The 20,047-nt window shown below is 38.8% G+C and overlaps 1 protein-coding gene and 1 pseudogene across 1 annotated transcript in view; one reads left to right on the forward strand and one right to left on the reverse strand.

Annotated features, from left to right (window-relative positions):
• LOC107995293 (uncharacterized) overlaps positions 1–13,445 on the forward strand; it is a 40,420-nt gene extending 26,975 nt beyond the window's left edge. Inside the window, exons 3-6 of the mRNA XM_017052697.3 lie at positions 8,560–8,703; positions 10,030–10,358; positions 10,469–10,743; positions 10,821–13,445. Coding sequence (XP_016908186.2) covers positions 8,560–8,703; positions 10,030–10,358; positions 10,469–10,743; positions 10,821–11,547 — 1,475 coding nt within the window. The 3' untranslated portion in view covers positions 11,548–13,445. The remainder of the gene's footprint in view (positions 1–8,559; positions 8,704–10,029; positions 10,359–10,468; positions 10,744–10,820) is intronic.
• Positions 1–20,047, reverse strand: part of LOC114577197 (uncharacterized) — a 75,204-nt pseudogene that overhangs the window by 47,954 nt on the left and 7,203 nt on the right.

Genomic DNA, 20,047 nt, shown 5'->3' on the forward strand with positions numbered 1-20,047 from the left:
GATTCTGATTGGATTGCGATAGGGATATTGTTTCTTTCTTTATTATTGCTATTATTATTAATCTTTCTTCCTTTCGTTGGATCGAGACGAGCCGAGATTCGTAAATCTGGGTGTAAGTCGTGCACCGTGACGGATAGGTTATGTTTCTCGAAAAAATATTAAAAGAACTAGATTTAAAAAAAATAATTAAAAGAGTATTCAATTCTTTTCAACTAACTTCGTATTGATTCGATGAAAAACGATCGTATCGATTCAATTGCAAATTGTTACGCATACCGTGATGAATCGTGGCATTAAATAACCAAGTGTAAACTTGGTATGAATCATGCGTGGATTAACAAAGATACACGCGTCATCTATTTCGTTCAAGGATACGTTCTACAATCGTTACTCTGGTATAATATATACTCAAATGAAGCATTAAATTTCGAATCCAATCAACGTCCATAAAATTCGTAAATTTTTGCTAAATTTTCGTTCGAAACCAATCGATTGCAACGAAACGCAAAGGATCGTTTACCACGAATGATATTCACGAACCGCAGAAAAACAAAGTAAACCATTTTCCACGGAAGTATCGCGAGGGTGTCGTACCCATCGCTAATAGGATCTCGTTCCTGCGTTGATCGGTGCCTTCCGTGTGCATAACTGTCGCGGTTGTGTTACCCGGTTGAAAAACGAGCCAACTATTTCAGCACCGGTGATTATTACGTGCAACTATTCAGGCGGGAGTTGGAAATGACGGAAACCGTGGATACCATAGATGTGGCGAGCGACTACACAGGATGGGGATCGTCGAATGCAACCGAGATTGCCCTGCGTAAACTGTGCGGTGTAGCTCAGGCTTCGGGATTGATTAATTCGTTTTTAATTGTAAAATGGATCGTTCTAACGGGTCGGTTGCCCGGCCAACGGATAATGCACGCAGTCTACGGCCAATTAGAGGAGCCGTGAAGGATTTTGTAGAATGAACGGAACGCTGAGCTGGCTGGTGGAACCGTTGTTCGTACCGATGCAAGGAGCGATGGTGTAGGTGATGCTGGTGATGATGATGATGATAATGATGATGATGATGATGATGATGATTGGAAGATGAGTAATTAGGGATTCGCGAGAGGTTTTATCCTCTCTGATGACTTTATGCAGTTTTGACGAGGAAATATCAAAGTGACTGGTGGCTGTTATTATTATTAAGATGTGAGCAGGATATAAATAATGATCTCCAGTTTCTTCTACAGTAGTTCGCTCGAGTTTTGGCAACGTCTATTCGTTCTGATTGGCGATGTTTGATCTCTGTTAGATATAGCATGGAGAATAATAAAAAAGAAGATCAATTAATTAGCTGTTTTAAATTTAAATATCCGATCTCGATGACGATTATATGAATAATTTTATTTTCTCGTTAATAAAAATTTATCTCCATTTCTTATTCTGCAGATATTTACGGATATTATACGTTATTCTTTATGGATATTCTAGGTACGTAATAGTGAATTCCGGCTGTATTATCGTAGATTCTCTCTTTTTTTCGTAAATTCATAAATCGTGAAATTTCTCGGCTCTCCATTCTCGAACAAGCGACACGTTATTTCTATTATTTTGCATACGTACGGTGAGCGATAGCCGCGTAGGCGTTTCACGATACTCTCCGCTCGATGACAGTTGTTCGACTGGAAAAGTATCGGCGCGCCAGCTCGAGGTAACCGACTTCTCGTTTCTCTGGTCCGCGAACCATGACGGAGAAACGAAGTTTTCTCGGATCGCAAGATGAAAGAGCGCACACCTTTCGTTCCCCTCTTGACTGTTTCTCATAATTTTTAACTTTTATCTCGATTTTTCGGGCAGAAAAATTAGTAGTTTCGATATTTTTATTCATTAATTAAATACTGTGAGAATGTGAAATTTCGAACGCGAAATCTACAATGTTTACATCGTAAGATGTGTCATCCGAATTCTTGTGTAATAGAAATTTTCAATTAATTATTCTTTCGAAGTTTGATACATAAATGGAAAATTCTTCTACTGTTATTATATACAAGAAACATACACTGAATTTCCATCAAGGTTTTCGCCACTTCGCTTCAGAGAGATCATCATGAAACGAGCAACGTTTTCGCATCAACTTTTCATTTCCTCGACGAGTACCGTGTATTGTTTATATAACGATGCAAGCCACGTAATAATTTTCTAAAACGAGCGCATCGAGTTGTAACCCAAGAAAGCGCACCGTAAAACCAACGTTAAATGTCAAACAAGATCGTTCAACGAGTTACGGGAAACTAGATTAAAATTTATATTTTCTTCTTTTTATTTATTTTTTTCTCTCTCTTCTTTCCGCAATCGAAAACATCGAAAACACGCAACAATTTATTATCGTAACGTTTGCAACTCCGTTTTTTTTTTCTTTCTTTTTCTTTTATTTCGACCGATCAATGGATAAGCGATGCAAGTTTCTACTTCTTTGGAAAGTGGGACACCGGGTTTCTACGTATTATTAGATTACGTAGATCCATTTCCCAAGAAAATTGCTTTGCTCGTATGATTAATACGTATCCGACGTTACGATTGTTTCAATTAACAATGTCCGTTCCGATTATCACAGAGAGTCAATTTTACCGTAATAACAGTCAATAAAACTACTCACTGTTATTAATTTCAGAACAATCTAAATCCATTCGTCGAGAAGATCGGCGAAGAATGTCGGCCAACTTCTTCTTCGACTGCTCGATATTCGTGAAGACTTTTAAAATTTTGTCTCGGAAAAAAAATTTCCTTTTTGTTGACGGCGCATCTTCCTGGAACACGCGCACATGCGCACGGATCTCGTCGACTTCCTAGTAGAGCGATATCGCGAAAAATTGCGCCTTTCACGAGGCGGTGTTACGTGCGACGAGGTCCCACTCGAGTCGGCAGGTTTGGGAACCGAGGCTTGGTCTTTACAATACCGTTTGAATTCCACTATGCCTTGCGCGCGATGTAGGAGAAGGCCCGCTCGAAAGTCGCGGAAGCTCTCCCTCCGCGTATAGCGTAATGCGTTTATCAGATTCGCGGTAATATCGAGTTGATTATTATGTGGCTGAGATCTTGGGAACATCGTCTGGCAAGAAAGTGTTTCTTCGCGAAAACACGTGACCTGGAAAGTTATTTGTGCTCTGGGATACGTTAAGATTTATATACTTGATCGTTGATACTTTTGGTTGTCTTACAGTTTCTTTGTATAGTTTTTTTTTAAAAAAACTTTTAAAAAATATGCACAAGTAATTGGGGAGTGAGAATGGTTAAATGAATTGACTATTGTCCGATCATTGGTTGATAATAGGTTAGTTATAATAGGAGTGATCATGAGTTGATCTCTGTCCATTGATTGGCTGTTAATAAAATGCTCGGTCGTAAATTGACCTCTGATTGGCCATTGTTTGATCATAAGTTGATATCTGACTATTTATTGACCATTAACTGATCATAGATTGATCATTGTCTGACCATTGATTGATCTTAAAGATAAATTGTATTAATTGTAATTAAAATATAAATTGTAATTAATGTATTTTGATTAAAGAAATAATAAAAATAAAAAAAAGTAAATGAATGATAATAATAAATCGAAACTATTGCAAATCTTCCAATAATCAAAGTTGCAATAAAAGTGTTCATCAAACGAGTTTCCATTTATATTTCTTAATAAGTTAAAAAAAAAAAGAAGAAGATTAATATAATCTCTATATTTCATAATCAAAAAAAATTAAATATAATTTTCGAATTCATTCTTCGAATTCACTTTCACGAATCGAAACTCATATCAAAATGAAATTATCCCCAACAAATCTCAATCTTCCTTTCATATTACTATCCGTTATTCAACCAGACTTCTTCCTCTTCTATCCAAATCATCCAATAAAACTATGTTTTTTCATATATATCTTATATTTCATCCTCGATTCAACTTTATCTTCAAATTATTCTCAAAGATTTCACGTGTCAAAACATGTCAAAACTCTTTTCATCATTCATTTTCATCCACTCTAATCAATTTGTCTTCAATCTTCTCTCCTCTCTTTAGTAAATTTCTATGAACGTGATGTAATATAAATGATTAAGTGTCAAACATACCACCTCAAATCTAGGGGATGATATGGTGATTTTGACCTATTCTTCTTTTCATTTGGTTCTTTTTCCTTTTTTTTTTGTTAACTTTTCATGCAAATATCTTATATATTTTTAGAAGAAAGATAAGATCAAGGATCGACGATAAATTATCATGGATAAATATTTACTTCCATTAAGCGATTGAGTGGATTTATTTATAAATGAATCGACCCAAATTTTTCGATGACTCTCTTTGATAAGATTATTATATCATTTTTAATGAATTAAAATCGAATATCGTTTATTAATTTGATTGAGAGAGAAATCCTATAAAACATCTTTGAATTATCAATCATAACCAAAATTCCATTATACGGGAGTTTTAAAAAAACGTACACCCATCCAAGTATTAATCGCGGCGAACGTAACTTGACTTGATTATCGAATGGATAACTATCTATCGCACATGACAAAATCGTCATATCTCTATTTCTTTATTTATTCCTGTATTTAGATAAATTAGAAATACATTACAGAATTATCTTATCCTTAAAATATCCAGACACGTCTAAAATCGAATTTGCTTCGTATTATAAAAATTTAAATTTTAAATTTTACGACGACAAGAATATTCTTCTGAAAAGAATCCGATTAATAAATTGTGTCACAGTTGCATTATCTCTTTCAATTTCACTTTTCACGAACAACACGTAACACGTGATTCCAAAGAGCCAAATGAGCAAAGCATCGCCTCATTTGGTAGCTAAATTCGTTTGCTCGTAATGGGGCATCAATTACACGCTGATGCACAACGCTCGGGGTGCGTTCACGCATGGAGCAAGAGAGAGAGGAAAGGACGAAGGAAAGAAAAGAAAGAGCGATAGTTACGCAACGTGAAAGTCGTCGACGTTGGAATTCATTCTTACTTCCCAGCTTGCCCTGACCTCCGAGATAATGAGAGTGATCTGAATAATCTGGTTCGGTATGTATTTGGCAATGTGTTGGCCGGCCTAATGAGTATCGGTGTGGTACCCTCGATTTCTTTTTCATTTCTCGCAACGAGAATGATTAGCATACGGCTCTCCTTGCGTAATTCTGGCCCAACGTAATTGGTTACTTACTTTGTATACACACGTGCGTGGGTACGCACCAGAGATTAAGAGATATTATCTATAGATCAGAGTTTCTCAACTTATTGCCGTGTTGAAGAGAATATATGAAGTGGTCTGATTTAAATTTGTACTAAAAACCTGAAAAATTCCATTTTGAAACAAAGAAAATATTCTACTTCTTACACTTGTATTACATCGTTTACACTAAATTGATCTTCGCAGCTTTCGGTGTATGGATCATTTTTGATCTGTTTGATAATCTTTAACTCTCTTCTCTCATCTTTTGTGCAAATATAAATCTTCACTTTGAAAGGTGTTACAAATAATAAATCGTCTTCTGCATCCAATCCTACTTACACATTAATTCAATATTTACAAAATGTGTCCTATTAATTGTTCTTCATCGTTTTATTTTTACATACAAGTTACGTTTTATTCAATTTTGAAATCAAAAAAATAAGAATCGACTATTCAAATATCCAAAGTATTTTAAATTATTGAAAATATTCAGATCACGATTACTAATTAACTATGTCGGGTCACGTGGTAAAATGATTGAGAAACGCTGTTCTAGATGGCGTTACACGTTGCGTGTCCTCATTGTATCGCGGAGAAAAGAAAGCTATGCGAATTTTTTTTCTTCTTTTCGACGAGAATGTGGATGAAGATAATTGATCTTTTGATTGACTGGTCGACGAGGACAATTTATTTCAAGCAATTTTGCGTCCAATATTATACTGTTTCGTAATATACTGTTAGGAAATTGGATTGGGAAAGGAAAAAAAAAAAAAAAGAATAACTTGAACGCATAATTTTTAAAAATGGAACGTGTAATCCCACTTTTAATGATCACCTGTGTTTCCTAATAGCCTTTATATATCGGCAATAAGATGAATCAAGAAGTGACTTTTACCAGTCTGTTAATAAGTTTGAAAAAAAATAAATTCGCGATCTCTGTGATCCAATGATCTGATTAATGATCAACGTTTTATCCTCGATTTCGTAATATCGATCTCTAATTTCCATACAACCGTGTTTCCTCCTCTCCAAAACGTAAAAATTGAAGAAAAAAGAAAGAAGTGAGTCGGTTGGTCCACGAAACACCACCACGTAGAAGAGCCACGACTCCATTGTTCACGGGACACAGGTTAATCGAATATTAATGACGAAACAGTACCAGCCAACTGTAATAGAATGAACTCCAACGGTGATGCATTAATGTATATCATCACGTACTCTCGTTTCTTCTGTCTGTGATGTGATCGTGTGTTTGGTGAGTAACGGGCCACGGCGTGAAATATAACTCGGATACGTTTGGAGCTAATGTTTGATTTGATTGAAATCGGAGAAACAATTTTTTATTACGAAAAGAAGTCATTGGAACATTTGTTGATTTCCGTTGAAGCAAAAGATAATTCAAGAAATTTTTATTATTATATTATATAAAAAAAATGTTTTAATCGTAATTAATGATAATTATTCATAATCGAAATATCTTTAATCGTATAATTGTATAATGTAATGTAATTTTAATGTAAATTTATCCAAATTTAACGAGTCTGTTCAACGACTCGATGTAATTTAATTAAAAGTTTATAACTGTAATCCCATCAATTGAAATTCAGATACGCGAATATTTCTTTCTTTCTGTTATCTCAAAAATATATATATATATATATACAGAATAGAATTTAAATTTACATTATCATCTTCCATAAATATTTATCCTCGATTCTTATTATTTGGAAGAAATAAAATTGGAAATTATTTATAATTCGCAATCTCGACAATCCCGTTAAATTTTATTAATACCGACTGCGTATTTAGACGGTTGAAACCTGTCAAATTATGTTTCATTCTTACATTCTTACATCAAGCGATACTTAGAAATATTTCTCGTCCTGTTGGAATTTTTTTTATTATTTCGATCGTTCAAGACTCGTTAATTAAGAAGAAGAATCGTTCCATTACCAACTGGACGAAAGAAAAAAATGGGCGCCATCATATCGTACCTGCGCTTCCAAACCTTAAATTAATAATTTATCGACGATTTGGAGGATATACGCGCGATTCTTCCCATAATTTATAGCCGAATGTAAAAACATCGGCCGGTTGTCCCGACTTCGCGTACAATGGGGGCGTATAAATCGCTGAATCGATTTGCAAGCGGTTTACATCGTATTTCCGCCATCTTGAATTGATTTACAGCTAGTACTAATGCGCGAGTTCCCAATGATTGTTGTTGCCGTCCTTTCCTCGAAACGTCCTTTCCACGAATGTATTTTAACGTGGGTGTTTTATCGCCGATACAACACGTCCGGTTTTATGAGCAACGACGGAATTTATCGTCGATCGAGGCTCGCTCGCCAGGCTAGATTAAATTACAATCTCGTCCACCCTCCCCCCTCCCTCCTCGCCCAAAGACAAAGAGGCTGTTCAATTCTTACGGCTCGCGATAAATTTAAACCGGCTACCTCTAATTACGATTTTATCCCTCGATTATCCCCACCCTCCCCTGTTTTTTTTTTTTTTTGTAAATTATAATCCAGTTAACGTAATTTTAGAACAATCGAAATGAATGATTTGGATTTCGTGGATTTTGTTTCGTCACAAAAATTTATAGATATTCATCAGAATTATATTTTCCTTTGGCCGATCGAAATATGAAGAAACTTGTTTTATCAGATATTTTTATGAAAATCTTTTCAAAAGTTATTACATTTTTGAAATAGGAATTCAAACAGGAATAGGATCAGCTCCAGTATGTTTCAATATATCTCGCAATTGGAATGCGTGCCCAAAGCGTGCGCATCTATAAATTATCTTTGTTTAACCGAGATCTTGTCATTTGCGAGAATCTGGCAAAGCGTTATCGTCGAAGGGTTGCTTCTCTCGTTGCCTGGTCCGAGCAACACGAAAGTATAATACTGGTTTTTCATCCGTGGAAGTGGAGCAACGGTAACGTTTGTCACGTCTCGGAACGAGCCACGCGAGCTTGTTAAACGAACCGCCACGGCAAAACGAGCAAGCCTCGCCTCGCCTCGCCTCTGACACAGATGCCACCGCTTGCGTGTCCTTCCCTCCACGAGAAAGCGAAAATTACCGTATCCATCCGATCTAATTTTGACCCATTCCAGTGAAAGTTGAATTGATCGATCTCGATTCATATCGTCTCCTTGTACGTTAAATTCTTAAAAGTTTCATTTTTTAGAATTTGTCAAATCCGATAAACAAAATTAAATAATCCTGCTCGACTGTTGTTGCAAATTCTAGTAGATTATTTTCTAACTCTTTATGACTTTCCGAGAGAAGTTCTTAACGTTAAAACGTTAGCTCGAAATGTATTTTATTCCTCTTGCAGGCTGGTTCTCCGTTGTCTCGAACAACAGTGGTACCGGAAGTGCCAGGGTGTATCGAAGAGTGGGTGCCTTGGTTCGAGCTGGCGTCCCAGCATTTCTCCTTGCCAAACCTCTGAGGGCCTACACTCTGACACACTCCAAAATGGGTAAGTTTGCTGGGACGATATCGTAATACGAAATGAATCATACAAGAAGCGAATACATTATCTGTAATAACAATAAATATAACGCCTTAAATTTTTAATTTACGATCGATGCAAATAGTTATTTGCAAATAGCTTGTGGAAAAATGTTTTAATTAGAATGTTTCGCGTTATTATGCGTTTCATCGGCAGAAAGAGGCTATAACTTTTGTTCAGAATGAATAAATGGCTTTATTACGCGATGCAACGGTAAATGAAGAAGAAAAGCAAATTTATGAGGAAATGACTCGTTTACGAAGTGATTAACTTCTGCACTTTCGTTTGCTAAAAGGAAAACAGAAAGTCGTAAAGAATTAATAGTGCTTGGTGTCCTGAGAAAAAGATTCTACTGTCGGATGATTACTTTAATGCCGGATAATGCTCGTAGATTTAATGCTTAAAAAACGATTGATAAAAGTGTTACGACCCCTTAGAAACTTCAATTATATATTACCAAACCCTCTACGAAAATTCTTCCAAAAAAGAAAATTTCCACGCAAGAGATCTCCTCGCGATTTAAACGAACGCCACGTCGAACATCCTCGAAACACGGAAACAGGATCCCCTCGGGGCCACGTGTCGCGGAGCCGTGTCGAAGCCAGGATTGTCCCTATCGCGGCTCTCCCTTCGTCTAGGACGTGACAACGCATCCCGCTTCGGTATATTCGATGCGTGCACTCACGCACGTAAGCAGCGGCGCGGATTATTCCCCTGGGTGCAGCGACTGGCCGTGACACGAATGTCAATGTGTCTGTTAACGCGAACTGGCCCCGCCGCGGTTTGCCCGCGCGTTTAAACGTAGGCGACGTAACGTAATAGGCACGCGGCCCGGTGAAAGCCGCCAAGGGTTCTTACGATACGCAACGGGCCCCTCGCCGTCCCATTATGCACCGTAACGATTATACAGCCGCGCCAAACGCCGTTTCTATGCCCGTTTCTTCTCTGTACGCGTAATCTGTGTACTCTGCGTACGTGATGTTCGAGTTTGGGGAGGGAGAGCTCGAATTTGAGTCAATAACGTGGCTCGACAAGCGGATATTTTAATAATAACGTTCATTGAAAGAAAAAGGGGGAGATAAAATTCCCGGGGTTAACACTGTCATTAGCCAACTCTTGGAAAAGATTTATCAAGTAATGGAAAACAGATGGATGGAGGTAAGATGAGACGGGTAATTGGAATAATAAGAGCGAGGGGACAAAGTTTTAGCAAGCGAATCAAAATCGTTGGTAATTTCGTTCCGTTCCTCTTATTGCCCTCCTTCGATGATCGACCAATTAATCCCGTTTCAGAGAACGGCAACCTGCGGGCCCACTACACGAAAACGACGGTGAGGGCCGGGGAGGTTCTGCGACTGGCGGCGGTTTTCCAGGACACGCGGAGGGCGCCTGTCCCGAGCGGTATTTCCGGGGTGGTGAGCGCGCCGGAGGGCAAGAGTTCGAGGTCGTCGGAGCGAGACCAGTACGCCCAGTGCCTGGATTCGCACGGCCACGAACTGTTCGCGCCCCTTTCCGCGCGAGGAGAGTTCTACGCGACTTGCCAGAGCGGGAGCCTCGACACAGGAAGCGACGCCGTTCTCTACAGGGTGCACCAGCTGGCCAGGAGGGACCTTCCTCTAAGGGTGAGCCTCGAAAAGACGAGAAAAGAAACAAATACAAAGCCCGAGACTTGCGAACAAATCGAGAAATATCGAAAATATTTCTCGAGCTCGTTTGGTAATCGTTCAATCAGGTGCGACTGGTCGCCGGGCCCTTGCCGATACCGTTGCCCCGAGATTACAGCGGCCTGATGCAACTGGAAGGCGCGACCAGAGGTCCCATAGTGCTGGGATGCGCGGTACCTTTGATGCCGGAGAGGCCCCTGCCCAACTCCACCGTCCCCGAGCTCCTCGAGCTGGTCGCAACGGGACCAACCGCGCCACGAGTGAAGAGGGCCAGGCTGGGCTGCCCATCCGAGGCTCGGCTGCTCGCCTCGCCCAAGATGCAGCGATTGCTTTCAGCTTGCAGGTGAATTTGAACGAGAGGGAGGTCCGCGTGGGTGCTGGAGTTAATTCTCACGAGCCTCTCTTCTTTTCGAATCGCAGGAGGGCGTTGGACCAGAGGGCGACGGAGCCGCGGGTGGCGCCACCCAAGCCGCCCGCGAGCGGCGGCCAGTTAAAGGAGCTTCACCTGAAGGAGATCAAGTCGAAGCCGGAAGCGAAGCCGATCCTCCAGAGTCTGAAGGAGGGGTTGGAGCACATCAAACGGACCACGATCAGGGATCGCAGCAACGGGCGGGCGGCGGGCGGCGGCAACAACCACGGCTTCCTCGACCGGATCTCGAGGATAGCCCAGGGTGGAAGGGGAGGGAGGAACCCGGCCAAGAAGTCGGCCTCGTTCACGTTCGCCGTCAGGCCTGAAATCGGCATGAGGTCGGAGAGATACGCGAGCCTCGAGTCGGAGGCGAATCTGATCCAGGCGTCCGCGCCGTCCTCCAGACACCAGGTGCAACGATCCGTCTCGACCAGCGTGCTCGAGGTCCAGACCCAGCAGGACATGGATCCACCTTACTCCAAGGTCAGGGACAGCTTGACCCCGCTACCATCCACCCCGCCGTCGTCCAAGACGGAGGAGATATACGCGGAGATCTGCGAGCCTACTACGAGCCCTGCCCCGTCCCCGGAGGAGAAGCCTCCCCCTCCACCTCCCCCGCCGGAGGGGAGAAATGGGACAAGGGAGAAGGACAGAGGTTACGTGAAGTTGGCTTTGTCCCAATCCGAGATTTCCAACGTCGGCGAGGAGGAGGAAGGGATTTATAACACCGTCTGTTGATGTTGGAGCGAGAGAGGAAGTTGGATTATAAGTTACTGAAAGAGGAGGATTGAACGACTGAGCGATCTCGTGTTTTGTGGATTGGATTGGGATTGAATCGGGGGTGGAAAAGGAAGAGATAGGCGAGGATGTTGGAGGACGAAATGCTTCCAATAATTATTCACCGAGGATAACAAAAACGCATTTTCATTTTATAAAATTAAAAAGGAAGAAGGGGGAGGGGGATAGTCGAGGGAACCAGTTCTCGAGAAGAAGAACGTTTTAAACTTTCCAACGTATAAACTAAATCATCCTTGTACAGCTCGTAAACATCAACCACATTGAAATGCTTTCGAGTTTTATTCTGCCTTCGGGCGAAAAAGGATCGAGATCTTGAATCGCTCGACACGTTCTCGAACGTTTTTTAAAAGACAGTTTCGCGTCCACAGCTTCGATAAAATTTCCTTTCCAACCCGATCGATTCCAGCAAGTGACACTCTAATTTTATCGAGCTGCTTGGATCGAGCGCAGATCGTCGACAGGCTCGTTAACAAGATGAATAAACATCGAAGAGAGTCTTTGGCACAGTTAGAATTCCGTTTAAACAAATTTATAGGAGTAAAATTTTAACTATCATCCCTCGTATCTTTCTGATAAGTAATTATTTTCCCCAATGAAAAGAATCATAATTAATTAAATAGATGAAAAAGCAAATATATATACGTCTTCCTTCTTTTCTGTTCATTCTCCCAATCTCTAATGGTATCGTCGAAAAATAACTTTGCCAAAGTTAATCTTCTTCCCCTCTAATTCGATTAATCTGATTATTAGACCGAGGATATTTATACAAAATTTGTACACGAATAAAAATAACGTATTAAAATAAAATATATATATATATATAATTTATTCTTCGATTATTTTAATCACAACGTGTCTCGAATATTTATATATATATATATATTTTTTTACACATACATATAAACATCCTCCAGTCTACTAATTATCGACCGTGTATGAACCTGCTTGTCCTCTTGTACATCGTATAAACATAGTTCTATCGTGGTTCATTGATAAGGGACAACGTGTGACTTCCTAGAATCAAGATGGACAGAGAGGGGAACAAGCGTCGAGGAAGAATTTACAGCGTCATTTGCCGAAGGAATTATCCTCCCAGCGTCTTTTTCTACCCTTTTTCCGAGAGAGAACGGCCGCGTCCTCCACGGGGAACCGGACCGGAAGATTTACAAGGCTGTTGACCGGTGAAAATGATCGCGTAATTGCGGTCCTGGGCGCTCGCGGCGGATGTAGCGGGCCCTCGGCGGGACGCCAACCCGACTTCCGGTTGCATTAAAGGATTCTGCGCTGTGGACGATCGATTATTATTAGGGGCGACCAGTATTCGAGGACGTGACGAAGGATCTGATTCTTCGTTTGTGATTTATGGATTGATATAAGTGGATTGGAGAGGAGGATGTGACCTGAGTTAAATCAATTTATTAATTTTCGGAGTGCGATTCCATGATCGATTGGATGATTGAAGTGAATTTGGAATTTTTTTAAAATCTAGACCGATGGAGATTTAAATTCCAAATTTCCTTTTCCGATTTATGGGTCAGTGTATCTTTTAGAAGAGTGAAAAATTGTGTGTGAAAGAAATAGTTCCTTCTTGCCTGGTTGTGCAAGGGACACGTTTTTAGCAATGATTACAATTTAGTTTGAAGCGGATTGTTTTCGATATTCGATAAAAACATTTTTTGTACAGTTGTTGGTAAACGTTTTAGCGTTTAAGATGGTTGATTCGACGACCAGCGTTTTGTACATTTGTTGATACTGGTTGTGAACGCCCACGAGAAACACGATTTGTAATTTTCTTATTGTATAGTTATTATTTTATAATACACTGATTTGCAGTTAAACTGTGTGATATTTTATTTGGGAAATAATACCCACTTTCAGGCATCTCGTTAAATTTATAATATATAATAATTTTCAAGATATAAATTTTATAACCTATATTCTAGTAATAAAAGATCTAATCATAATCACTATAATTAACCGTGATCGCTAAAATTAGAGAAATCGAAATCAAGATTAACAGCGATGTAATTTAAATCTTCAAAGGATATCGTTAATTTTTGATTTCTGAAACACTAAGATTCCTCTGCATTCCGTCCAAGAATTCCAATATCCTATATTGGAACAAAAGAATCTAATAATTTGTGTATTACATCTTCATCGCGTAATTTTAACTTTTCTTAGAAAAAATTCTACAAATTTTCTTAAACTCCGCAAAAATAAAAATCTTTATTTCAAATTGAAACGCGTAAAATTTAAATATTGAAATCCTTTTATACGACAATTTTGCAAGAATAATAAAACTTAACTTCCTCTCTTAATTCTAAACAAAAGAAAAAAAAATTAGTTGAAAAACGTAGTTACAAAAATATCTGTGGCTAAACAACGCGTTCTAACAAGAATCCCGTTTTCCCTAGGAGCACAATCTCTCGAGCACAACCGTGGTCATTACGCTTTCATCCTGTCCGCGCATCTAGCCGGTTCACCCACGATCAAGAAAATTGAAAATGCAGAGATAAACATGCCGCGGCCTGGCTCTGACTTTGAGGAATAATAACGCGAAACGATCGTCAGCGGCTATAGGTCATTAATGTTTTACGAGCACGTAGAGCGCACAGCTGCGTCCGTTCAATTACAACTAACAGGGGGAGTTACGAATACACCTCTTTCTATCTTTCTCTCTCCCTGCATTACAAAGAGATACGAATGCTCTTTCTTTCTCTCTCTGTATATACATCTGCACAGAGTCACGAATGCATTCTCTTTCTCTCTCTGCGTCTGCGCAGTTTCCACCGACCGATACGCGTTTACGTCCATTAATATTAACGGCTTGAAACAACGATAATAGCGGACAACTATAGGGATCCAGAGGTGATTTTCCTTGCCTATGTCGGGTGGACGTTACTGTGGTCTCTGAAAGATGTGTATATGGAATAAGAGATGCTTTGTTATCGAGTGATTCCATTACATGTGATAGATATCGAGTGTGATAGATATGGACGTTGGAAATAATTGGTAATCGATACCTGTATCTTATTACCGAATTTTGGTCGTATTTATGGAAAGTTAAGGTTTTGGTATACATGTATTATAATTTTCGCATGAATATTCCATAAAATAGTAGGTTGTTGTTGAGCGATTTCAATTGTGATTCCAGCAAATGAATATCGAGGTTCAAATAATCGATATATCGTGTATCGTGTTATTGAATTTTGGTTGAATTTTTAAAGAGGTTATGTTCTGGTATCGTGTTTCAAGGTTCTGAGGAATGTTGGATAGTGTGATGTTGAGCGATTTCATAAGTGAATCCATAAGATGATTCTTTTGCTTTATTTTGTTTTAACAAATTGATTGAAATTCTTTTTACGAGACATAATTTAGTTCAAAGTACTTGTAAGATGAATATGGTACACTTCATCAATTCGTTAATTTTATCTTCAAAATTTTTATAGACGTTACAATATATTTTATTATGTACAAGAGAATATGCGAAAAGCAGCACCGGACGTGAGTACACAGATTCTTCCATTTAATGCAAATACATAGCACTCGACAAACGTTAAATTGTACCGTTCATAGAGTTAGATATTATCATAGATTTGTTATTCTGTAAAAAGACATAATGACGGAAGTCCAAGATAGCAGCTAATTAAAAAATTACATCCTGAAATTAATTAAAACATATAAAAGTTTTTCCATTGTACATTTTACTCTGAAATCTGTAAATTTCCTCTATTTTTTTCTATTTCTTTTATGTTTATTTTCGCATAAAAATATTCTTATCGAATAATCAAATTTAACTGTAATTTTATATAATCTATTCAATTTTTTCTTTTCTTTTCAATCCTGTCTTCAATCATACAAATATCTATCATCAAATTCAAATTCAAAAAGATCTATTATATATCAAATAGAGACCTTTATTTTATATCTATCAAATTTAAAGATACTCTCTTGTATATTATTTAAACACTTATATCTTTCCTTATTCTATATCTACTTTGTTTTCATTTACATATTTGTCTTCTTTATTCTGATCTAAATTAATTATCTAAATCACTTAAAATCTTTTTTTTAATCTGTAAAATGTGAAACTGATAAACTTTACACATTTCTGTCTTGAATTTTTCCTAGATTTATTAATATTCAATCCAATTAAATTTATTATTCAACACTTTTCTCCCTATTCACTTTTGGAAAGTTCTTGATCAATTAAAATCTTTTTTCACTCCATAAAATCTATAAATTGAAAAACACTGCATACAAAACTCTTTCCCAGATCCTTAATCTTGTCTTCGACTATAAATCTGAAACAAGTATCTCAAAAGAAAAAAATAAACGCCCCTTCTTGCAACATTTTACAACTCGCCCCATATTCCATCCACGGATATCGACAAGATATCGACGAAAATCGCGAGTAACGACCTAAAACTCGTCTATCGAGATCCATATATCGTTCTCCCTCGGTTTCTGTGCAAACAGTGAATCGCAAGGACGCGATAGGTCGGGATATCGATCGAGACAACGGCGCTATCGTTGCACGGTAATCTTGGTCCACGGGTGCATATTTCAAGATCGGCATGCGTGAACGATCTCATGGCCGTCGGGTTGCCTTGCGGTCGTGTAACTCACCTTTACAACGTTAATGCGACGGCCACGGAGCTCAGCCTATCATATTTCGCGGCCCAGCTTGCTTGATCGACGAGCCGTGTTTTAATATGCAAATTAAAATGCAAATAATCCGCCTACCCTCTCTCCCTGGGGCGCCCGTTCTACCACCCCTATTGAGGCCCGATCTAAGCTGATCGCCATCCCTCATGATGGAACAGTTCTTGGTGACTCGTGGATCCTCGACGTGACGTTACAATATTTATTTTTTTTTTGTTCTTCAACTTCATATCAATATTAAATTTCTTTTTCCTTGGATGTTGTCAAAGTGTGAAGAATCCTTTGCACTATTTTTATTTTGAATATGAATACGAGAGGATGGATAAAGCGAAACTCGTTGGAGAAAAATTAAAAGGAAGGCTGTGAGTTAGGAGATCGTACAGATTGTTACGGTTATAAAAATTAATAATAGAATGAAAAGGAGTTATTCTTTAAATTTCCTAATTTAATGTATTTTTCGCAATGAAACCATTCAATTGTCAAAACTCGAAACCAAATTTTCTTAAAAATGATATACGTGATATCAATTATTACTGCTCTCTCTCCTGTCCGTAAGTATTCAGGTTATATTTATCATGCAGTCTAGACATCGTTCTTCGATATTATCGAGAAGTGGAACGCTTTCTTTCGAATTTCGAAAATACGATCGTGCGTGATTTTGAATCACATGAATCGCGAAAGGAATCCTTTCCCCATGCGTTTCATAACGGCATATGAGAGTAGCTAAGAATAGAATAATAAAATTATCCTCTCGTTAAACTGCGACACATAACAATATAAACTCTTAGAATCTTTCTTTTGAAAGTGCTGTGCGCACGAGATATACAGATCAATGAATTCTATTCTAAAAAGAAAAACGCTCCATCGATACTCTCTCTAATTCTCGGCTAGGCCACTCGTCGCGATCAATCTTCCTCACCGTTATTTGTCACCGCTACAAATCGCGCATGCGCTCGGATAGAAAAGAGTTTCACGTGTTGCGCCGCGACTCGGGATCAGAGAAGGATAGAAGTATACTCGAGAACTAATTGAGTCGTCCGCCCGACCCCTTCCCTTCCACCCCCTTTCCCCATTTCGAACGCGGGATATACCAAGCCTTTCACGCTATTGATGACCGTTCGTTTAATCTCGTTCCATTCCGCGTCCCCGCATAAAGACCGCTCGTCCATCATAGCGAGATTATGATAGGAGAGGCACCGTCTTCAATGAAGACATTACGCGTACCGATGGCTAGGGGATTCATCTTGGCTTATATACGACCGACCGCGATTGTACCGGCCAGCGGAGGAGAAGTCGCCTTGAGACTCGCAATCTGCGAATCGGGTGTATAGGGATTTTTTCTCTTCTCTCTCTCTCTCTTTCTCAGGTTTCGAGGATGGAAGGATGAATCGAACCGGCAGCCTAAGGCCTTTCGAATCGGCTCTGGAGGAAGATAAAGCGTTGGAAGGGGGTGGAATCGAGCGAGGTTTTCTTTATTTCTCTCTCTATCTTTTTATCTCTCTATGGGCCCGCTCGAATCTTTGTTCGACACGGTTCGATTCGGTTGTTTGTTGTTCGAGAATTCGAATTCTTGAGAGATTTTATCCGCTGTTTATCCCGAAAAGGAATTGGAGAAGTTTTTAAAAGAGGAGTTGGAACAGATTGAAAATTTGATATTTGTCGATATTTTGTAAGTGCAAGTAATTCTTTTCCAATTCTTAGAGTGTGAGTTATTAGGCGTGTCCGATGTTTGAAATTTAAATTTAACTTTCTATCTGCGTATATCATTACATCCTTCATTTCTTATAAACAGATGTAAATGCTTGTTCCCTCGCTACCTGATACTGTATAACGCTTCGTGTGCTTCTGTATGTTTCCCATGTTTCACAGAATGCCGCGTAGCATCGCATATGAATTCGTGAAATTGAAATTCAATTCTATAACTAGAATGAACATTAAGTCGTTGAAAGTGATAAATTCGGAATCTTCGTTTTTCCTTTTTCCTTTTCTTTTTTTTGAAACACTTAACGCTTACCAAATAGAAATAATTTTAGACCGAAAAGGGTGGAACGTGACACACTTTCACGCAAAACGATATTTACTAGATACGCCCAAATCCATGCACGTTCGACCATTACGTATTCATCTCGAGTATTTTTCGTGAGGAAACCTACGACGAAACTATAATGGAAATAAGAAAGATATCTTTAAAAATATATATATATATATTTCACTCACGAATCGTTATTTTTCTTCGTCCTCATTAATATCGACCACAAACTCTAATGACGATACGAAGAAAAGCCAACAAGATCCGTAAAAATCCGCTACAATTGACCCTTCGTAGCGAAAGGTTAGGTCAATTACAGCAAATAAAATTCCAACAAACCATTATATACATATATAGGAAAACTTAATTCATAGCTCTTCTGCACATCACCTGCGTAATTAAATTCCTTACAGATGGAACGATGCAATTTACCGCGCAAGAACTTCCGTTAAACGACACCCTGTCCGAACACGACGTTGTTCAATGCATAGCAAGTAGCTCTAAAAGATCAGTTGTCGTGGCTCGTAACGTTCGCCCTACGAAGGAATCGAATGAATCTGCTTATCCTGCTCGGCCTTGCACCACTGGATCACAAAAATATCAAGTCCTTTGTTGATTCAACGAAATAGAATTCTAAAATTCTGACAAAAATCAGGATTTGAAAGGTTCATTCAGCTTTAATTAAGAAACAACATAAATTTTCTTGTCCATGAGGGTAACTGAGAGAAGAGATTTAATTTAAAGTCTATCTCAAAAAGAGATCCTGAACAAAGATCCTGTTCGTTATGAGAAATGATATAATTAAACAGATATAAAACATTAAATTTAATGGGAAAAGTTTTCTCTCGAAGAAAATGAATTTATGATTTTGATGATGAAATCATAAAACACCCATAAATTTTCATATAAATCAATAATTGCCAAAGTTTAAAAAACTTTTATAGATCCCTAAAACATCCATCGATACAGAAAAGAAATTATTAATAATCCATAACAACCATAACATTATTAACAAATCTCTTTACGACTTGAAGTAACTATTAAAAATATCAAATCCAACCTAACCTAAAATAGCATTCTGATCCTTAAAACTAACATACCTATTCTTTCCTACACAACAATTCATCCACGCTTTTAATATACAAACGTACATTATCGACAAACGTGTAAAAGAAAAAAGGAAAGAAATAAGTTCGAACTCGCAATAACAAACACCTGTAAACAGATAAACCGCGAAAGTCTTAAATCTTCGATTCGGCAACTGCAGCACGCGGTTGCATTATCGCAGAGGCGAACGTTGGGAGAGGTTTGGTAAGGGTGGAAGGGGGCCGAGGGCGAAGAAGGTGGGCAAGCTAGAGGAAAAGAAGAAGGAGAAGAAAGAGAAGGTGGAGGAGGCGGAGGAGGAGGGCACGTTGGCGTCGCCTGGAATGCCCGCGGACCACGAACGGTGCCGGTACGACGGGTTTACCTTTTACAGCCTACCTACCGGTCGTTTCACTGCGACTGCACCTTCCACGTCTGCATCACCACTCTTTTCCATCCTCGAATTTCACCTGGTCGGATAAGGGACCAGCCGAAGTGTCCCTTTCGACAGACACCATGTATTTGTTCACTGTTGGATAATCAGTTACAATTAATATTGTAATGTAGATATTTGAAATTTTAATACGTGCAGTGGAATTGTTGAAGAAAAGGATGTACGGCTATCGCGTGTATAATATAGTATTTAAGAACTTGCTATTGAAA

Source organism: Apis cerana, linkage group LG8 (genome assembly GCF_029169275.1).
Source record: "Apis cerana isolate GH-2021 linkage group LG8, AcerK_1.0, whole genome shotgun sequence".
NCBI classification, from domain to species: domain Eukaryota; kingdom Metazoa; phylum Arthropoda; class Insecta; order Hymenoptera; family Apidae; genus Apis; species Apis cerana.